Source organism: Carettochelys insculpta, chromosome 5, assembly GCF_033958435.1.
Source record: "Carettochelys insculpta isolate YL-2023 chromosome 5, ASM3395843v1, whole genome shotgun sequence".
Classification (NCBI taxonomy): domain Eukaryota; kingdom Metazoa; phylum Chordata; order Testudines; family Carettochelyidae; genus Carettochelys; species Carettochelys insculpta.
In genome coordinates, this window is record NC_134141.1 from 66,252,937 (window position 1) to 66,274,328 (window position 21,392).

A 21,392-nucleotide genomic window follows, 5' to 3' on the forward strand; every position below is an offset into this window, starting at 1 on the left:
GTTAATTGGTATGTGTCCACCATGGAGAAATTTTGGGCCTAGAAGCTACTTAGCTCTTTTGTTTTTCTCTCTCTAATACATCTCACTGCCTTATAGCCGATTAGCCTGTTCAATAGTATATTGGCACTGTGTGAATGTCACCTGACAGAAAATTAAGGTTAATCATCTGAAGGATAGCCATGTTTCATTGTGTGTGTAAGATATATGAGTAATGCTGTTTCTCTTTTTATGCTGAGAGGAATATTTGGAGAATCCTCTGGGCTGTTGGGTTCTTCCACTTCCATTCAGTTTTGAGACATGTAGCCATGGGTGCTTTCTCCTTAATGTGGCCCCTGATCCTGTCTTTGGTCTGGCCACATGAACCTCTCCCTCACAGCCTCTAACTGGGCACGAGTGGATCCCAGTGCAGGACTGGGTTGATGTGAGCAAAAGTAAAGGAGAACAACTAGTTTTTTGGAAAGGTGTTAGGCAAGCATAAGGTTTACATTTTGAGCAGAAAAGAAAAGCAGAAGTGAGATGTTCTACATCCAGTTGGCTAACAGGAACTGATACATGCTTTTATTTAAAGCTTAGTCTCGCGCTCTCTATCTGGCTTTACACTTTGTAATAGTAGGTTTGCAGCTGGTAAATATCAAATATACGCCATTTGGATTCAACTTAGGGTTCTTGAGGGATGGCTCTGTCTCTAGTTTTGAGGCTCCCCAAGATGATAAATGAGCCAGCTACTAATCAGCATACTTCACTTTTATTGAAAATAAATGTCCTTTCTTCCCCCCCCCCACCTTTCTTTTTTGTAAAATAAGTTTTGAAAATCCAGTGAGCCTCTGTTTCAATTAGCTTGTACTCCCATTTTGGTTAGTGGATCCCACAGAAAATTACAGGGGAGGGAATAAATGTCCTGTCAGCTTCCTTCCTCTCTAATATGCATTTTGTCTCCTTTTAATATTGCTGTTACTATATTTATCGAGGGAAGTGACTTCACTCAGTTGGATTGATAAAATATCAGGTACATGTTTTCCCTGAAGCAAGTTCATCGCTGTGCCAGCAGTATCAGTGAAAGACCAATGTACACCGCTTTAAATATGCAACATCATCTTCCTTCTTCAGACATTTAAATGTGAATGCTTTTTGTTGATCAAGAACGTTTATGGAACAAAAGTATAGACACTGTAGGGAAAAGTGATTAAAAAAGATATTGGGGGAGGGCAAATGAACGAGCTGTGCACTTCAACTGCAAATTAGCTTTGCCGTTAGCATTTCCTTTAAGGCTTTCCATTTCCAGCTTGCCAGTATTAGTGATATGGGAATAAATTGAAGAGCTTGAAGAAGACCATATGGTCTGTGACTTGTAGAGGCAGAAGTAAGATCAGCCATTGCTTAATATGCACTGGGAATGAACCCTGGCTACTCTAGACTTGACGGTTCATCGCCCTGGCACCTCTGGGCTCCTGGCCAGCAGCCACTGCTCTCTAGCTACCCAGTTCTGAAGGCAGCACGTCCTGCGCTCTTGGACCAACCAGCTTGAGCCCCAACACCTCCTTTCATGACAAATTAAGCAGCGAGATCATCTCTGTTAAAAAGTAAGGATCAAGGAGAAACTAGTCGTTTTAGGTTGTTTTTCATAGGAATAAAATGGACACCTAGAAAGGGATTAGACAATTTTAATATTTAAAATATATGTGGAGCAGCTCTTTCATTCACCAGAGAGATTAAATTTAGATAATTGATTTTATTAATCAGGCTGTTTCTATAACTATTATCGTAGCCTTGTCTCTTTAGCATAATAGCACTCACCCCGATACCATAATTGTCCTCATTTATTTGGGAGAGGTCTAGTACCAAGAAGCCTGTGCATAGCAGTTTAGGGCACTTAATAGTGTCTGTATGCACTATAGTTAAAGCCAGGTAGGGCATACACTTACTTGTCTTTGTTCATTTAAAAATATACAAAATAAATTAGGAGATTGTTGACAAAATCTGGCTTTTATATACATATCTCACAAGATATCCCTATTCATAACGAGTATCAAAACAAAACAGCAGTCATGTCGTACTTTAAAGACTGACAAAATAAATAAATAAAAATTAAATTCATTAAATACAATTTACTTTATTCTTTAAAGTGCGACATGACTGCTGTTTTGTTCTGATAGTCACTAAAAATCAAACTAACACGGCTATCTCTCTGACCCAGTTCATAACCTGTAGGATACAGAATACTATCAAGTGACGTGGAGAAAAGGGATGAATTTTAAGAAAAACAAGTTTTGCAAATGTTTTGAGATAGCAACTGTTCAACTGACAAACTTTTTAAGCACTGGAGTGAAAAATATCTTGTTAGTTAACGATTTAGCTGAATGGGATTTTGTTTGAAATTACTGTAATTCAGAAAGGTTTTTCCATATTACAGGAAGAAACCGTGGGTCTGTGTATTGGCTGGAATTATACATAGGTATCAGGCTTTTTCCTTTAAAAATCCATTTTATTGAAGCAAAATTATTGTGGGGATTTGAAAAAGTGTAGTTTGCTCTGAATATTTGCTTGGAGGGCCAGCAGATCATTGCTTTTCTCTGAAATTAGGTGAAAGGACCCAGGTGGCAGATTTCAAGCTCATCAGGTATTTAAAAATATAGCCTTCAGCTGAAACGTAGTATTCTAGTTAAACCTGTCATTATCCCTTTATCATTCTGTGATGCACTTGACAACTGTAGCCATCAAAGAAAGAAGCCACAAGTAGTAATCTTCAGTCAGCCTGAAGGGGGAATGGGTCATGGTTTGGTTGCATTAATTGCCACAGGGGAAATTGACATCCATTGATAGACTTACCGATGTTTGTTTCTGGAATCTTTTAATACATCGTGTGGAGGAATTGATTTTTTTCCCCCACCCATAATTTCAGCCACAAACCAGGCCAGGCATCTGAGAAGCAAAATAAGTGATAGTTGCTAAACCTCCTCCTTTGAATGTCTGAAAAATCTTCAGTAATAATATGAGGGAGTGCATCTGGGCCACTGCCTTGCACTACACTTCTCATCTGGCTCTCATTCAGAACGGTCAGGTTAGGCTGAAGGCTGATAATTCATATCCCAGAATCCTTTTATCTGAACATGGAAATATCTTCTCTGTGTACTTTGGCAGTGGAGTTACACTGCTTTTCAAATATCTTTAAAAAGCAGTCCAGGCTTTTCTTTGTGGCCAGTAATGAAGAAAAAGTAAACAGTTGTGCTGCTGTAGTACATTTAAGTACTTTTAACCAAATCAGCTTGCAACACAGAAGTGATTACTGTTGATCGGTGAGTGTGTCAGGCATAGAGGTCTATAGTGAGCCTAGGGCATTTTTTATCTTTCCCCTTTTTGCTTAATTTTAAATTCAAAAAGCCATTCAGGAAATTATAAGGGAAAAAGGATTTTACCTTCGTGTACACTAAGCACGTGTGATCATAATACTGCATAAGCAGGTGCTGCTCTGCTGATGTCTACAAAGCATCTCTAGGAGTGAATTTGACAAGGATTATTTTGAAAAGTGAATGATGTGGCTGAAGTGAAATAAAGTGGAAGTAATCACTTTTTCATCCTAGAAAGAGCTAAGTAGCTAAGTATCCTGACTTAACTCTATCTTTTTTTCTTCGTGTTTCATTTCATTTTAGATTCCAGAGGGGTGACTACCACATTGATGTCTGCATCAATGACTATCTGGATGTGTTCTGCCCTCATTATGAGGATTCAGTGCCAGAAGATAAGACTGAACGCTACATTCTTTACATGGTGAACTTCGATGGCTACAGCTCCTGTGATCACACTTCCAAAGGGTTCAAGAGGTGGGAATGTAATCGACCTCACTCCCCGAATGGACCATTGAAGTTCTCAGAAAAATTCCAACTCTTCACTCCCTTCTCACTAGGATTTGAGTTCAGACCAGGCCGGGAATATTTCTACATCTGTGAGTATATGGAGATGTGTAATTGTTGCATAGCGGCTCTAAAAAAGTCCTCCCTTTTTTCACCTAGGTTTTATGGAACTGCAAAAGACAGGCCTATATGGTGAATGTCTCTAAGTAAACATGTGACAATGACTCTTAGTAAATGCAGAATTCAGGATCCTGGGATTCATTAGCTAGGAATCTCGAGTGAAATTAAGATTAAAAGCACAGTTTCTTTTCCCCACATGAAAGCGCTTGTCAGCCTGTTCAGTGAACTCCTGCTGACTTTTAAAGCTAAAGATACTACTGCAGTTTTTCAAATGCTTTAAAAATGTTTCAGAGGAAAATAATTGTACATGAGCCCCAACTGTTCTTATTTGTGTGATTATCGTCATCAGTGGAGGAAAGCTATATATCTGAAGATGCTATACTGGCACATGCCAGTAGTCCAACAGTATTTGACGTAATATCTCAGAGTGAATACTTGTTGCACTCAAGCCAAAAAGAACTTTGTTTGGTGTAGCTGTTTGGTTAAGTGTAGGTGATGTGCAATGCAGTGAAAGCAGGTTCCAATCAAGTTAGATGAATGAGCTCTCTTGTACCTGCATCAGGGAGTGATTGTGAACACTGCGTACTTCAAGCTATATTCCAAGGAGATTTGCATCCGTACTGCTTTAGCCATGAGAGGCGAGGAAGGGGGGAAACCTTAAGGGGATGTGGGAGAACTGCTGAGGAGAGAAGAATAAAAATATCAGGAGGCTAGAACTGGAAAGTTGAGCTAACTGGGAAATAGTAAGTTTATAACCAGTTTAGACAGCTGTCATTCCTTCAGTTACCTTATTTGACTAATGTACCAATGAAGATCTCATTTCATCTGTTTGTTGTGTATCTGAAGTCTGCCATTTCTTAACAAGCTTCAAAATATTATCACTACTGTTCTTCCCTGTATCTTGTGCACTTATTCGACCACTCAGGAGAGATTCCAATGCTACCCAGCTGATTAGCAGCGCGCACACAGCTAGGTTTTATTTCTAAAGGTGGTGCATATTTGCATATGCCTCAGTGCACATAAAAATAGTCTGCACGTGGATGGGAAAAGTCTGCACATAGATGGAAAAGATTAGAGGGAACATGGACATCCTACAGTATTTTCCTGTGACTTCAGTGTCAGTCGTGGAATTGAAGATCTTTAAACAGGCTGTAGTTCTGAATAAACGTTGCCTTCATATCTTCATATCTGCCTTTCTAGTGTGAAAGAATCATTCCACATGCTTTCACCAGAGAAACTGAATACATACCATTCCTATTTTTCAGCCTCATTTCTTCAGCATTGAGATTTTTTCCTATTTAAATCTACAGGGAAATGTACACACGATGAATGCTCACCTTCCTTTCCTCTCGATCAAATAAAGTTTTATAATAAGAGGGATTTCAGCATCACAAGAATACTGCCTTGTTCCCTTTCCTATGCTGGAGTGTAATAAAAAAGTTAACTGTAAGAGTTCTATTATTTCTGTACTGATTCCCTGAAACAGTCATGAGAAAACATGTAAAAACCTGATGCCATTTCATTTCCCGTACATAAATGAGAAGAGGAATTGTAGTTAGGAGGAGGATGTTATAGAGCAAAATAATATACATTGTTTGGGTTACTTTACTCATGAAAAGTATTCATTAACTGAAAAGTTTTTTCTAACTAAAGATTACAAAAGCATGAATGTGTAAGCATAGGTTTGTTCTTTGGGTGACTTTTTTCCTTCTTAAAAATCTTGTTACGAAAACTAGCGGGGATAAATAACATGTGGAAAGAATTCTAATTTATGCCATGTGTGACAAGGTCCCTTGTCAGCCCCTGTGGGTCCCTGCGCTTCCTGGCGGTTTCCTCTGCTGTGCCTCAGAGACTTGCAGAGAACCCCCTTGCCTGCCCAGGCCTTGCCAGAGGCCGGAGTTTCCGCTTAGCGAGCCATCTTCATCATAGGCAAGTCCCAACTGGGGAGGACGGGGCCAGTCCCCTTGCAGGCCCGTGCCTGCTCCAATGTAGTAACCCCCTGGGGAAGGGTGGGGGGAGTCCAGACCCACCCTCTACCCTGGACTCCGGCCCAGGGTCCCTACAAGGTCAGGTGGCTGCTGGCAGGGCCTTCTCCCCTGCTCCAATGTAGCAACCTACCCCGGGCCACTTCACTCACTGCTTCCCTCTGTTACCTCTTGCTCTTGCATGCACCTACCAAAACCTTCCCCCTGCAACCAGCTAGGGGGGAACCTTTTATAGGGAGTGCAGGGCCTCAGCTAGCCAATGACTGCTGACTATGGCTCCTAGTTAATGAGGCCCCCAGCTGTCTGCCTTAATTGGGAAAGAGGAAAGCATTCCCCCACCAGCCTGTATACCTGCCTGCTTGTAGGATTCTGTAGCCCCCAGGCAGTGGTCCGTCACACATGTGATTGCTTTTCAGTAAAATGTTGTACAAGTACTATACCACATGAGTTGTTCAGACCCCTCCTTATTTGCTTTCTAGATTAATAAACAGTAATAAAGGTGTAAATCAAGCAAAATGTAGAGAAATATCAACTTGGTCTAACTGGTTAATAACCTGATTATAAGAAAATACAAAATCCGCTGAGCTTTATAAGCAAGATGATATTATTATTATTATTCAAATGTACCTATGGAGCTTATGAGTGGTTTACCTCATTTGTGGTTAAATTCAATATTTCACTAAAAATCATTTTGTCTTCTATAACAGTCAGGTACGGGCACCCATCAAAGTAATTGTTCCAACAAGCTTTAAAATATCAGGAGTTTTATGCTGTTCGACTGAGTTTATCTGAAGATACTTTTTATTTTAGCTAAAGGTAATACGGCACAAAATTGCAGCTAAGAGGTGTCCATTTACCAGGAGTTTATTGGCTTGGTATTCAGTGAAATTAGATTTTTCAGTGATGTTTCAGAGACACAAAAGCATTCTCTTTCTGTTGCTACAGTTGTAATACTACTTAACTCTTCATTGTTTCACTCACTGTGGGCAGTAGCACAAAGTAGCTAATACAGTGATCCTACAGAACTATTACATTAAGTGGTGGTAACAGTTAAACATGAGAATTCTCAAGGCACCATTTTAATGTTTTTTTTTTTTTGTTCAAATATGAGCTGAATGAACTAGATGGTGAAAGAGTTCCTTGCTCCTTCCTTGAAGTTATCCAAATGCCTTGCAATGCAGGCCTCAGAAAAAAGGCATTGCCACCTTTCTGTCAGAATGGTTAATATACTCATTGCTCTGCACGAGGATTTTTCATCCAGTCATCAAATGTAAAAAAAAAAAAAAAAAAAAAAATGACCTTTATAAACATGCTATCCCAGGACAGAAGTCTTGTACTTTTTAGCTTGATGTATTCTGGGAAGTAAGATTCAAATTTTCTAGTGACTGGATAGCCTGGGAAGGTAGATGGAGGGATTGAGTTGTTGCCTTTATTAGTGTGGTGTTCAGCTCAGTTTCACAATTGTGGTATTTATTTGCAAAGATTTTTAACTGTGAGCCATTATTTATCTTCCTGCCTTAAACTTTGAGGACCATTTTTGTCCCTGCTTCCACCAGCTTCAGGAAATATAAACCAATAATTTATTTTATATTTTCTTTCTTCATTTTCATTTTCTTTTTCTTTCTTGAACTTTACTTTTTTGTGAAATATAACTTTCCTTTATTGTTCCATGTCCTCATTAGCATTTGGAACGCTGCATATGTCACTGGAATGGACTCAGATCTCCTTGCTCTTTATTTCTCCCTAGCTAGAAAAGTTAGAATAGTATATTGTTTCTATCAGATCATTTTTATTTGCATTTGAGAGCTGAGCTCAATAATATGAGCCTGCATATCAGCAAAATGCCATTTGAGTGGGTTACTTATAGAAGAAGAAAAGTTTATTAACTGTATTTAGAAGGAGTTTAGCTCCAAAAAGCTAACTACTTACAGTAGCCTTCCTTAGAGCAATTTAATGGAAGAAATAATGGATCAAATTATGGTGCTCAGTCGTTACTGTGGCTTCCATCAGTTGAAGATAGAGTGTATTAGTCTGACTAAAAACGAATAAAGATGATGGGATTTGGACCTGTATTATTATTATTATTCACAGTGAAGGAAAAGCAAATGGAACAAGATGCAACATAACCAAAGGGCTTCTCTACACTAGCCCCCTTCTTTGAAGGGCGCATGGTAATCACTGTGAGTGGGGAACAATAATGAGGTGCTGCGATGAATATGCAGCACTTCATTAGGCTAATCCTAGCTGCAGGCATTTTGAAGTTCCAGCAAACCATGTAGCTTCAGGAGCTTCGAAGTACCCATGCGACTTCGAAATGCCCTTACTCCCACGTGTGCCTGCAGTGAGAATTAGCCTAATGAGGTACTGCATATTCATTGCAGCACCTCATTATTCCCCACTCACGCTGATCACCATGCCCCCCCTTCTTCAAAGTGTATGGTAGACACAGCCAAAAAATGCAGCGTGTCCAAAGAGCTTGAGTGCGTCATGGAATTGTTATGTTTTGAATATCTACTTGAAAAAGGGAGAGCTGGGGAAACAATATACGGAGGAGGGAAGTTTCAAATTAAGCATAAAATTTGTTCATGGTATGGTTCATAATATAGGCTCCTCTTGAATAGATTTCAACGTTTTGATTAAAGGTGTGGAGTTACCCATAAAATCACCACTGATAAAATTTTCAGAGGGCACAAAGTTTGGGCTAGTGGCCAATAAGGAGACGGGCTGAGAAGTTGCAAGGAATGATGGGGATTGCTCAGTAAATGAGGCATATTTGGAATGCATTTCAGCATAGCCAAATGGAAGATCATAACTCTACAAATAAGCAGTGGGGAATTGTGACACTGAAGCAATGGCTCCAAAGTAGAAAAAAACCAGACCGCAGCTCCTAGTGTGATCTTGTGGCAAGTATTTCTTATATGATCCTTGGATACAGAAATGGGGGAGCAGTGAGTAGAAGTAGGGGAGGTCATGTTACTACTTTAAACAGCATTGGTGAACGCTATCCTAGAATGCTGCATCCAATTCTGCTATCTTTGTTTTTAAGTGGACAATGCCAGTGCCCCAGAGAGAATGAACAGAACAGATAATCATCAAGTGATCCATTCCCTGTTGCTCATTCCCAGCTTCTGGAAAAGAGAGGCTAGGGACCACATCCCTGCCCATAGCGGGCTGACGGACATTGATGGACCTATTCTCCATGAATTTATCTAGTTCTTTTCTTGAACCCTGTTATGGTCTTGGCCGTCGCAGCATCTTCTGGTTGACTGTGAATTGTGTAAAAAAAAAAATACTTCCCTTTGTTTGTCTTAAACCTGTTACCTACAGGTTAAATCTCTCTAGTCCAGCACCCTTAGGACCTGACAGGTGCCGAATGAGAGAATTTGCTGAACCACAGGAGGTCAATATTATCTAGCAGCATTATCAACAATTCCACTGCTTTCACGGCTCTTAAAAGACATTTAGGGGTAAATCACAGCTAAACAGCAGCACAGAATATTGAGAGCCAGGACTGGTGGGTGTAAACAAACTTTTATGAGATCACGGGAAACATGGTCACATGCATAAGTGTTTGTCTGGCTAACTAAATTCATGCCAGATTATGGATGTTGCAGTAGGACAGAGTGCCAGACTAGAGAGGTTCAATATGTATAATTTAATTTGGTGTCTTGTAGTTCTTGTGTTATGAGAAGAAGTAAGTTGGAGTACTTATCTGCTTTGTCTACACCCGTTAAGATTTTGTAGACCTCAATCCCATCCCCCCTTAGATGTTTCTATTCCAAGATGAAAGGTCCGTTTTATCAATCTTTCCACCTTTGACAGCCTTTCCATACCCCTAATAATGTTTCCAGTTTTGAACCTTTTTGCAATTCTAATATATCTTTTTCAGAGATAGGATAACCACATCTGCATGCAATATGCAAGATGTGGGTGTACCATAGATTTATACAGATGTAATATGATCTTTTCTGTTTTATTATTGTTCCCTTTCTTAATGATTCCCAACTTTGTTTGCTTTTTTGACTGCTGCTGCACATTGAATGGATGTTTTCAGAGAACTAGCAATGTAACTCCAAAATCTCTTTGAGTTGTACCAGCTCAATTAGACCACATCATTTTATATGTATAGTTGGGATCATGTTTTCTAAAGTTGTGATTCTAAAGGCTGTTTTATGAATGATGTCCTACTAAATGGTCTAATGGTCCTTTCTGGTCTTAAAACCCTAACTATCTGACTCTTTCTGAGCTGATTACTGCTAGTTCATACTGGGTATTGCCACTCAGGTGGAAACAGTTATTTAGCATGATATTCATAGCTTCATTCCCACTGATTTGTATACACCTCTTTGGATTGCCAGTCTATCCACAGCCTTAAAAAAAATGAAATTAATACAACTATATCTCTGTGACATTAGAGTTGTAGGGCAAAATTTTCGAGAACTCCTAAAATCCAAAATTTATTTAGGCTCCGAAGTCACATTTAAAGTTAGTCAGATTAAAATGCCCACATGGATTTTGAAAATGGTAGGTAGACTCATAAATCATTGAAGATTTTTTGCAAATGGTAGCCATTAAGATGTTTTCCATGTATGTGTTGCGATATAGCAGAGACCAAAAACAGCATTATGCGAAGTGAGATTCAAGGTGTTGTAGTTAGAAACATAGCAGGAAGACAGATTCAGTCTTAGTGTAAGTTTGTACCACTCCAGTGAGGGCTATAGAGTATGCCATGGCTGAATTAAACCTTAAGGCTACAAGGCCAGAAATCTAGTCCCTCAGTGTCTCAAATGCAAAACTGGAAAAGATTTATCTGTCACGGTGAGAAGTATCTTCACGTCTCCAAATGAAGACATGTTCAAAATGTCCAGAATGGTCTAAAAAGAAAACTGTCAGTGAAAAATATTGGCAGTGATCAGATTGTTACCAGAATACATCATGTCCAAACAGACCAACACATAGAACAAGAAGGGCATTGCCATGTTCTCATGGAAACCTAAGTCACAAAGAGCAAAATAATTTTCCGTGACTTAGAACGAAGCTTCTTCACAAATTGCCATCTTGGCCATTATCCCATAGGATTGTTTTAGGTATTGCAGGAGTTTTTTTGGCCATTTAGAAGGGATGGACAGGCAAGGGCCTGTAAAGCTATGCTATAGAACTTATTGGGAAACCACATAACCTACAGCATATTAGCTGGGTTTCTGATTCTCTTCTGTAGTAATGAATTTCAAGAGTTCTGTTAGAAAAATCATTGCAGGTCTTACTTTCACAGACGCACTGCACAGACGAAAAGTGTATCAGGGCAAATGTTCTGCATAATAAGGCACAGAATTTAATGAAATAGGATTATTTGATTTTAGATAGTAACTTCCTCTTGTTCTGCAACAAGGTTGCATTTGTGTGATAAGGGAAGACAAAGAGGAGTAAGGGTTGCAGTGTTGTCCTTTCAGAGATTCTTTGAAGAATATTGACATGAAAACTAAAGTATGTGATGCTCCAGGAGAGCACACTGTCCTTTCAGTTCCCAAAATTAAGTTGATAAAATCAGTCAAGGCAGGTCAAATCAGAATTACCCCTTTTGCCCTGACAAATCCCAGGATTCCAGAGCTTGTTTGAAAGTCACAGGATGCTCTTGGTATGACAACTTATAAATCTTTCAGTGTGAAACAGTGTGGTGATGTCATCACAGAATTGCTCTAGCTCCCAGCTTGAATTGCAAGAGTAAAGTTGGGAAGTGAGATACTTTAAAGAGAAGGTAGTGTGACTACTCAGGCGTACCTTGGAGAACACTGGAAGCTAGTCAAAGCTTCCTGTAAATTAGACTTTGTCTTTTCATAATGCAGAGATAATGAGGTCTTTTTCAGGAAATCAGTTGATAGATATTCCCAAATTCTTGCAGCAGTGGCACAGCAATAGTTAACTAATTATATCCATGGATACATTTTTTTCATATCTAGTCGTCTTAGAAAACATGGTTTCTCTATCATCTCTTATTCGTATAAAGTAAGATCTTTTGGGATCCTTTACACACCACTCTGGCAATGCAGGGGAACCTAGCAGTGGGTATTAACTGCATTTTCATCCTCTTTAAGGCTCCTTCAAACTTCCAGTGTGGTGTAAAATAGCTTAAGGATAAATGAGAATTGGGTGCTTGATGTTCACAGTTGGGACCATATTATAACTCAGATGAGATAATGATCAAGTCTTCTGTCAAGCCTTAATGTGGTTGTGAAAAAAATATAAACTTCCCCTGATGGGGGTCTGTTTCACTTTTTCTGCCTGTAAACTGTCCTGGAGCTATCACCTTGTTAAGAATTGGCTGCACTAATATTCAGCAATTTTTGCATGGCTTTTCATGAGGAAAGCTGGTACTTTTCAGTTTTCTGGCACTACTTCTCAAATTAGAGTCCAAATACAGCATTAGGTGGTAAATTAATTTCACCAGCATTTGCTGTAATTCTTCCATATTATAAAGACTTGTAACCATTATGTTAATGTTGATAGAGCCAATCCTTTTTATTTTGTTAAGTAACAAATCTTCCTCACAAGTGGCTTTCCATTTGACATCCCCAAGAAAGCACAGTAAGTTTATGGCCTTGTCATCCTTGCCAAATGGCTACAGACTTATGTCAGAGCATCCAGAAGATTTAAAGGGTTCCTTGTCCCAGTGAAATCTGGATTCACTCCATCAGGGGTGGCCTTTCCACTTTTCAAGAGTGATATTTACACTGTAGAAAGCAGGATAATTGAAGATCTAGTCAGGGATATTCGGATTTTGATGACGGTCTTTCTTTTTTGAGAGTGTTGATATTGAGAACTCACCTGTTTTGAAGTAACAGCATCCAACTCTTGGAAAACACAGGTGCTCTCAAAATGCAGCAGGGAACCAATGCTTTGAAGTTTTGGTTAATTAAAAGAGGTTGTTCCCCTCCGCCCCAGCACCTATTCTTTCCCTTGTCTTGAGGTTCGATGAGCAAGAAATGAGCTGAAAGGGAGTTCATTTTCATTGTACCTCTGCAGGTGCTCATCCTTTCTTGAGAAGCTAGATTGTGATGTTTTACAGAAGTACTTCCTAGTGAATCACAGACATGTCTATGCCTCCAATAGCATTCATTCATGAGGATGGACTTTCTTCCTTCACTGTTGCTATCAGGTCAGAAAAGTACTTTAGAATTCTTCCTAAGTGTCCTTTTAAGAATGTATTCCAAAAGCTAAATTAAGGTTAGCTAAAGAACATTATAAAGGGATACTGAAGGAATTTAAAACATTTAAAATGTGTTAAACTTCTCTTTTGGGGAAATAATTTATTACTGGGTGCCCTATTAATCCTTCAGTTATGATCTGATCCGCATAAACACTGATGCTACATTGACAACAGTGGGCTCAGACATACCACCCGAGAACAAGTCTTGTCTATGATTGCTGGTTTACCCAGTTTGCTTGAGATGTTCTGAGTGAAGCCAAAACAATTGGAAGGATTTAATAAATGTGTACTTTTTTATTTTGGTGTGATAACATTAGACAGATGAGCGTGGTGACATTTGAAAAGGAATTCATGCTTAGCTGATGTGTAGATTAAAGGACTGGTTGCTATTAGAAAGCATCACAAGAATTAAGTCCTGGGTCTGTTTTAAAAAAAAAATCAAGCTGGAGCAGTCATTAGAGACTAAAAGATTTTGATGTTGGTAGTGTTCTTAAAATCCTCAAAGGGAGTGTTAGAAGCTATTGAATAATTTCAGACCGAAGAGAAATCCATATATGAAAATTAAGAGAGAACCCCCAGAAGTATTGGTCCCTATTGTTTGAGTTTTTTCAAAGAGAATGTCTTTCAAATAAGTTGAAGGAAGATGGTTTGGATTCATATGCTTCAAAAATTGAAGTGCCATTAAAACACTTTTGGGAGGAGATCACACAACACATCTGCAACTTTGAAAACTGTTTCATGAGCATATTGTAGAAGGCCTTGACCCTTGTAGGAGGATGAATGAATTATGTTGCTTCTATGCTCCATTGATACTGGACATTAAAGAGAAAGAGGGGGAGATTTTTTCTTCTTTTCATCTAATGCTGGAAGATGGCCAACCTGTCTGGCAGGGGGAAAACCGCACAGGTTGAATTATGTTATATCTGTGGTTCCATCATCTCATGACTTAACAAGGGATGAATTAATTAGTACTGGAATAAAAGATCTCCAAGACACATTTAGGTGCTTTGTGATTCAGTATGTGACATTCTTATTTCAGAGGAAGAATTGAGCTAGTATGTCAACATAGTGTTAGGAATCAGTGTAGTTTTAAGGGTACAGCTGATGTGTCTTAACTTTTGTATTTATCAGATATCCTATAGTAAATTTAATAAAAGTAGGTGTTTTGATTCTGGTGGTCTGACCAATTTACTACTTGTGTAATTACACTGTCTACATAAATACTTCCTGCGTTTCTATTTTGGTGTAGCTTTTATCATTTCCCGGGCTAAACAAGTTTTGGTGAAGCTGTGTGGTATTAAACAGCTACTAGTAATGGAGTCAGCTCATCCCTGCACCAGTTCCTACAGGTCATGTCAGGAGTTAGCTCAGTTCCTCTGCAGGGCACCTTCTTCAGGCCATTGTCCAAACCGTCGCTGCTCTCCTCTCTGGCCCTGGATCTATGTCACTCCTTGGAACCTGGTTTCCGCTTCAGGACACTGCTTTCCAGCAGTGTCCCTATTTCAATCCCTGTACAGGGGTATCAGCAGTGGTTTCCGTTCTCATACCTGCCACCATGGCTATGTACAGCCAATGTCTACCCTCTCATCTCAGGAGCAAGCCATAGTCATTAATGGCCATGCTCTTTGGTGGCTAGATGTGGTGAAGAAGAGTGGGAGGGGGGACCCAGGCCCACCCAATACACTGAGTCGCCACCCAGAGACCCTCTGGTGGAAGCCTTGTCCTGCCCTCCTTTACTCACCCTTTACTGCTCACACTCCCTGGGCCACTTCCCCATGACTCATGCATTTTCATGGTCCTTGTGTCAAGGCCTACAATCTGGGAGATAACAGGCAGGATCCTGTCTCTCTCTGCGTGCCTGAACCTGTCCAGCACTGCTCCACCCAACATGCTTCTACTTCCCGTGGAGTCAGTCCTGTACCCTTGATGGTCAGTACCCAACTCCTTACTACTTTGCTGAGCAGCCTATAAACAGGGCTGGCCCAGTAAGCAGTCTTCTGATTGGCTCCCTGTGTGCCTTTCTCTGACTGGAAGGATTTTTGCAGGCTCCCTCCAGCCAGCTCTTAAGCCCTCTCTAGCCAGACTACCTCTTTGCACTTCAGAGATCTCTGCATTTCAGTAGTGAGAGAAGTTATTTTGTAGTGATATTTGACCTCTTTGAGAAGATTAATAAAGTATGTAAAACCTTTACAGTCCTTGGATGAAACATCATAAAAGCAGAAAATACTATTTATTATTAATTTGAGGAAGATGTGTTTTCAGATGTATAAACTTGTGGTTATTTGATTTCTGAGCTAACTGAAACCAGTTTAATGAGCTTCTATACTGCATGTTTGTATCATGGAAGAAATGACAGAAAGAATGGGAATAACACACCAGTAACATTTAGAATAAATGTTTTTATATTTCAGTGCCTCCATGCCTTCAGCATGTTGTTATCCCCTTTACTCAGACTAATTTAGTGAGGCAGCTTATTCTAGGTTGATTATGTTGGTGTGTTGTGTACTAGAAATGATGTATATGCATTGCTGCAATTAGAAGGCTGAAACAAAATAATCCCCAAACAATAAGCAGGCATTTCTGTGCTCTGAAGAACTGGCTGTTGGACTTTTTTAAAAATATGAGCACATGGGCTTCTTTGATTTGGAGGTACTAGTGGCTTAAACTGAGCCAGAAGTGCCTATCATGGTTATATCACATGTTGAATAGTGGCAGAGAGAGCCCAGTTAGTCTGTATTCTGTCAAAACAAAAAAGCAGTCATGTGGCACTTTAAAGACTAACAAAACATGTGGGTCTGTCTCACGAAAGCTCATCACCTAATAAAGTATTTTGTTAGTCTTTAATGTGCTACATGACTGCTTGTTTGTTTTGATATCACAATGTGCTTTGACGAATGGTATTCCGAGCATTTCTTTCCATTCATGCAGAGAACCACATAGAATGACCACATAACTTGTGTGTGTCATATTGGAGCCAGGTTGGTCCCCGAGAGATAAGATGAGTAAGGTAACACCTTTTATTGAACCATCTTCTGCTGGCAAGGAAGACAAGCTTTCGAACCACATGGAGCCCTTCTTCAGATCTCGGAAAGTTACTCATCGTGTTACAACACTTATGACAAACGAGCCCAGAAGTTTAACTCTGCAAGATGGGGACTGAACAGGCACACTGGATGCATGGGTCATTACAGTGGTTCTCAACCTATTTACCATTTTGGGCTGTAACCAGTACTACTTGTGTGTACCTGAGGATCTCACACAGTCTGCTTGGAAGCTTCTCTGTCTCACCAGCAGAAGCTGGTTCAATGAAAGATACTACCTTACACAACTTGCCGCTCATGTAATTCTTGACTTAAAAGGAGTGTCATGTAACCTTCCAAGTTCTTCATGAAGCAAAATAAATCTCCTCAAAATTAGACGGTTTACAGAAATATTTAGAAATTCGTAGAAAGACTTCTTGCTTACTGAAATTATCTTCAATCCTGTGGGTAGTCTCACACTGTCTTCTCTTTTATTGCCCAAAGAGTTAACCTTACAAACCTTTAGGGGTAGGGAATTCTTTGCGCTGTTGATCATTAATACTAAGGAAGAAACAGAGTTTCCACCAAGACGCCAGTACCTCTTAATGGAGTTAGGAGTGGCTTGAAAAGCTATACAGTTCTGTATAGCATACTTCCTACAGTGTCTAATCTTCAATCTCAGGTGTAACTAGGCCTCCATGGTCCTGGTGTCAGGCACTGCTATTTTTTCTAGGAAAAAAGGTGGCGGAATTCATGCCCCCCCGTGCGCACTGCCCCAAACCACCTCCTGGTGGCTTAACTCTCCCTGCAGAGTGTCCCCAAACCACCACCCCCCCGCATAGCCCCAAACTGCACCTAAGCTTAGTCCCCCCTCACCCCCGTGTGTTCCTTTTAACCCATTCAGTCATCTCACAAAACTGAGTGATTGGGCAACAGAATGGCAAATGAAATTCCATGTGGATAAATGTAAAGTAATGCACACTGGAAAAAAATAATCTCACCTATACATACAGTATACAGTATAATGGGGGCTAATTTAGTTACAACTCATCAGGAAAAAGATCTTGGCATTATCATGGATAGTTCTCTGAAAATATCCAAAAAAGCAAACTTCAGGATGTTAGGAATCATTTAAAAAGGGATAGAGAATAAGATGGAGAATATCTTATTGCCCTTGTATAAAACCATGGTACGCCCACATCTTAAATACTGTGTACAGATGTCGTCTCCTCGTCTCAAAAAAGATATATTGGCATTAGAAAAGGTTCAAAAAAAGGGCAACTAAAATGATTAGGGGTTTGAAACAGGTCCCTTATGAAGAGAGATTAAAGAGACTAGGACTTTTCAGTTTAGAAAAGAGGAAACTAAGGGGGTTATGATAGAAGTAGATAAAATTATGAGTGGTGTGGAGAAAGTGAACAAGGAAAAATTATTTACTTGTTCCCATAATATCAGAACTAGAGGATACCAAAAGAAGTTAATGGACAACAGGCTTAAAACAAATAAAAGGAAGTTGTTCTTCACATAGCACACAGTCAACCTATGGAACTCCTTGCCGGAGGAGGCTGTGAAGGCTAGGACTATAACAGAGCTTAAAAAAGAGCTAGGTAAGTTCATGGAGGTTAGGTCCATGAATGGCTATTAGCCAGGAAGAGTAAGAAGTGACATCCCTTGCCTCTGTTTGTCAAAAGCTGGAGACAGGTGACACGAGAGATGGCTTGATCATTACCTATTTGGTCCACTCCCTCTGGGGCACCTGGTATTGGCCACTGTTGGCAGATAGGACACTGGGCTGGATGAACCTTTGCTCTGATCTAGTATGGCCGTTTTTATGTTCTTATGCACATGACATATGGCTAAGCTGACTTTGCATGTCCCATACCACCAACTCCTGTAAATGCCAGATTTTTTTATAGGATGGGTCAGTAGTTAAGCCAGTAGCCTAGGAATCTAGGTGTAATGTGTTGTGCTCCTCGAGACTTCCTGCATGACCTTGGGCAATCACTTAGGCCCAAATCCTCAAATGTATGAGGCACTGGGTCTTAGTCTTAGTCTCTGTGCCACACTTCCTGATCTCTAAAATGGCAATAATAGTGCTTCCTTTCCTCACAGAGCTGATGTTAGGATCAATACACTAAAAGATTGTGAGTTGCTCTCAGGCTGCAATGATGGGGCCATATGAGTACTTATGTAAGAGTACAATTTTTGGCACTTTTTTTTGTTGTTGTTCAGCTTCCATAGGACAGGTGTTGAGATCATTTGAGATCTTTCTTTATTTTGCTTTGTTATTGCGATGTTCTCCTCTTAGCTCTCAGTTCACTCAAATACCATTTCACTGAGGAAGGTAGAAAACTGCAGCCTTTTGTGTCTGAAAAATTTCTCTTGGTTCACTTGATGGTACAAACCAGGTCCTCTAAATACAGAAACATGCCCCAGGAAAGGACCTCACAAGCATCCAAACCTGCTTGACTGGGGCAGGGCCCATCTTGTTTTGCATCAAAGCATTGCCTGCTTCAAAACAAACCATTTATTCCATCACAGCAAAGAGAATACTTGCTTACCAGTGTCCCCTAGCAACAGTAAACCAGTTTGAGCACAAATTGTCTCACCTCAGATTCGTTTTAGGTTATATCTGTGCTAGTGAGTATGCAGTGGCACAGCTGTATCATTGCAGCTTAGCCTCCATCCTGTGGCCCCACAGTGCGCCCAGGCTTACACCGGTACCGTCCCCCCCAGCGCAGCCCCAACTTATGTCCAGGCTTAACCCCACCCCCCACGCATCCCCAACCCATTCCCCCCAAACTCAGGATTCTTCCTCGAGTGTCCCCATGGGTGCTCCACGATAGGTGTCGGGCTCGCCCCGGCGCCGCAGATCGGATCTTTCCAGCAGTTTCTGCCGGACCACGCAGGCACCGGCGCGCACTGCTCCCTTGCGCGCTCCCGGCCATGTGCGCGATCTGGTCCCCGCCAGTTCCTTCTTAACCGCCATTGGCTGCAGACGGAATCCGCTCAGGCTGTGGCCAGAGTCAGCGTATTTAATGTTTTAACTGTTTTAGAGTTTCTTTTCAGTCTTTCAGTTTTTAAGTTAGCTTGTTGTTTTTCTTACTACAAAAAAAAAAAAGTATATAAAAGCCTTAGTAACAAGAGGAGCAGCGGAGGCACGGGGACATAAGGCCATTAGGCCTCCTGCTGCGGAAGGCTGAGTCCGAGAGGGGAACACACACAGAAAAGGTGCTAAGTACCCTATTAACAACTCAAAGACTCACTGCAATGTCCTCTTCAAGATTCAAGAAGTGTGAGTCATGCCGCGAAGCTATGTCGGCCTCCGATGGGCACAGTCAGTGTATTAGGTGCCTGGGGGAATCTCACGTCACCCAAAAATGCTCCTTCTGTGCAAAGCTCATGGCTAGAGCAAGGAAGGACAGAGAAATGCGGCTAAAAATGCTGCTCTTTGACAAGGCCCTCCAGCCAGACATGCCGGAGCAGCCCCAACAAGAGGGACCCACAGGGGCCCATAAAAGGAAGGCAGCTTCCCTCACCCTGTCAGTGCAGAAACGGAGGAAAATCTCGCCAACCCGATCCCTGCCAGCAGCCACAGCAAGCGGGACGGGTGCAGCACATAGCCCCCAGCCGCAATCACAAACGAGCGGTGGCGGCGCGGAAGCGCACGTGGCAGAGGCTGAGCCTCCGATAATCAAACAGCCAGCCCACACCGTGGGCAGAGCGGTGGCCAGGCAAGCGGCAGAACTGGCGGCACCGCGACTAGCAGCACAGACCCCCGGGGCGCCGACGGTGCAGAGCTCGCAGGCACGCGGCCTGCAGGTGCCGGGGGAGACCACCTGCGCGGCACCGCAGCAAAGCGTGCCTAGTGCAGCGCTGACAGCGGGGCTCAGATCCCCGGCGCAGAAAGGGGTGGAGTCAGCCCCACAGGGGAGGGGAAAGGCAGCAGAGAGAACCCAGCACCACAGCCCTTTTCCAGACAGGGCTGCTCTCTCTAAGCCCTCCCCTTATGCTGCGAACTCCAACAAGGAGGCAGGGGTCTCCCCCAGTCTACCCTGAGCCTCCCTCCCCGTTCCTCCAGCCAGCCTCACCATGGCTCGGGCCACCCTCGCCTTTTCTGGGATTTGACCCCCTGGAGTACTACCACAAATCAGTCTCACCATTGTCTCAATCACCCAGGCGATCTCGCTCCCCCAGACGCCGGGGGTATGCGCCTCGAGAGTGGTCCAGGTCTCCATCCCAGGAACCGTGCCCGTGTTGCCATGGTTGCCCCTATCATGCGGGGCATAGCCACCATAGGCATACCCCTAGGGACAGGTCCCCTCAGACGGTTCACTATCCCCGAGGGCAATCACGGACGGGGACGGAAACGCAAATATCTCAGGGGGAGTTGATTCTGGAACCCCGAGATTTCCCCTCTCAAGCCTCCAGTGAGAAGATGTATCACCGTGAACAGGACCCAGAGGGATCCAGAGAGGCTTACCCTAGTGGTTCCTCTCTATCCTCCCCCGACGAGGCTACGGCACCAGGGGACGTCCACCCCCCGGATGATCTCCAACAGTTCCAAGAGCTGTTTAAAAGGGTGGCCTTTACGCAAGGCATCCAAACAGCAGAGGTGCAGGAGAAGCACCATAAGGTCCTCAAAAACTTGAGACCTCCGGCCTCTTCCAAAATAGCTATTCCGCTCGACGAAGCAATTATGGAGTCCGCTACCACGATATGGCAGACCACTGCGTCCGCTCTGCCTATAAACAAGAGAGTGGATAAGAAATACTTCATCCCGGCGAAAGGCATGGAGTTCCTGTTCAGTCACCCACAACCAAATTCTCTGGTGGTGGAATTGTCTCAACAGAGGTCAAAAACTTCTCAGTACAAGACAGGGGGAACGGACAAAGATGCCAAGAAGCTAGAGTTATTCGGCAGAAAGGTCTACTCCTCCTCTACCCTACTGTTGAGAATGGCAAATTATGCAGCACATTTAGCGAACCATAACTTTGACAATTACTCCAGGCTGACTTCCCTCATGGACTCGCTTCCAGAGGATAAGAAGCCGGTGCTGAAGGCCACCGTGCAGGAAGGCTACGCAGCCTCGGACAGGAGTTCAGATTGCCCTGGACGTAGCAGATACAGTGGCATGCTCAACAGCTACGGCAGTGGTCATGCGCAGGGAATCCTGGCTTCAGACATCGGGTATCCCAAGGGATCTGCAGGCGAA

The 21,392-nt window shown here is 41.9% G+C and overlaps 1 protein-coding gene and 1 long non-coding RNA gene across 3 annotated transcripts in view; one reads left to right on the forward strand and one right to left on the reverse strand.

Moving 5' to 3' along the window:
• EFNA5 (ephrin A5) overlaps positions 1-21,392 on the forward strand; it is a 304,384-nt gene that overhangs the window by 241,538 nt on the left and 41,454 nt on the right. For both annotated transcript variants that reach the window (XM_074995264.1, XM_074995265.1), the window contains exon 2: positions 3,648-3,940. In XM_074995264.1, coding sequence (XP_074851365.1) covers positions 3,648-3,940 — 293 coding nt within the window. The remainder of the gene's footprint in view (positions 1-3,647; positions 3,941-21,392) is intronic.
• Positions 1-21,392, reverse strand: part of LOC142013625 (uncharacterized) — a 70,543-nt gene that overhangs the window by 23,320 nt on the left and 25,831 nt on the right. The gene's annotated exons all lie outside the window — the stretch shown is intronic.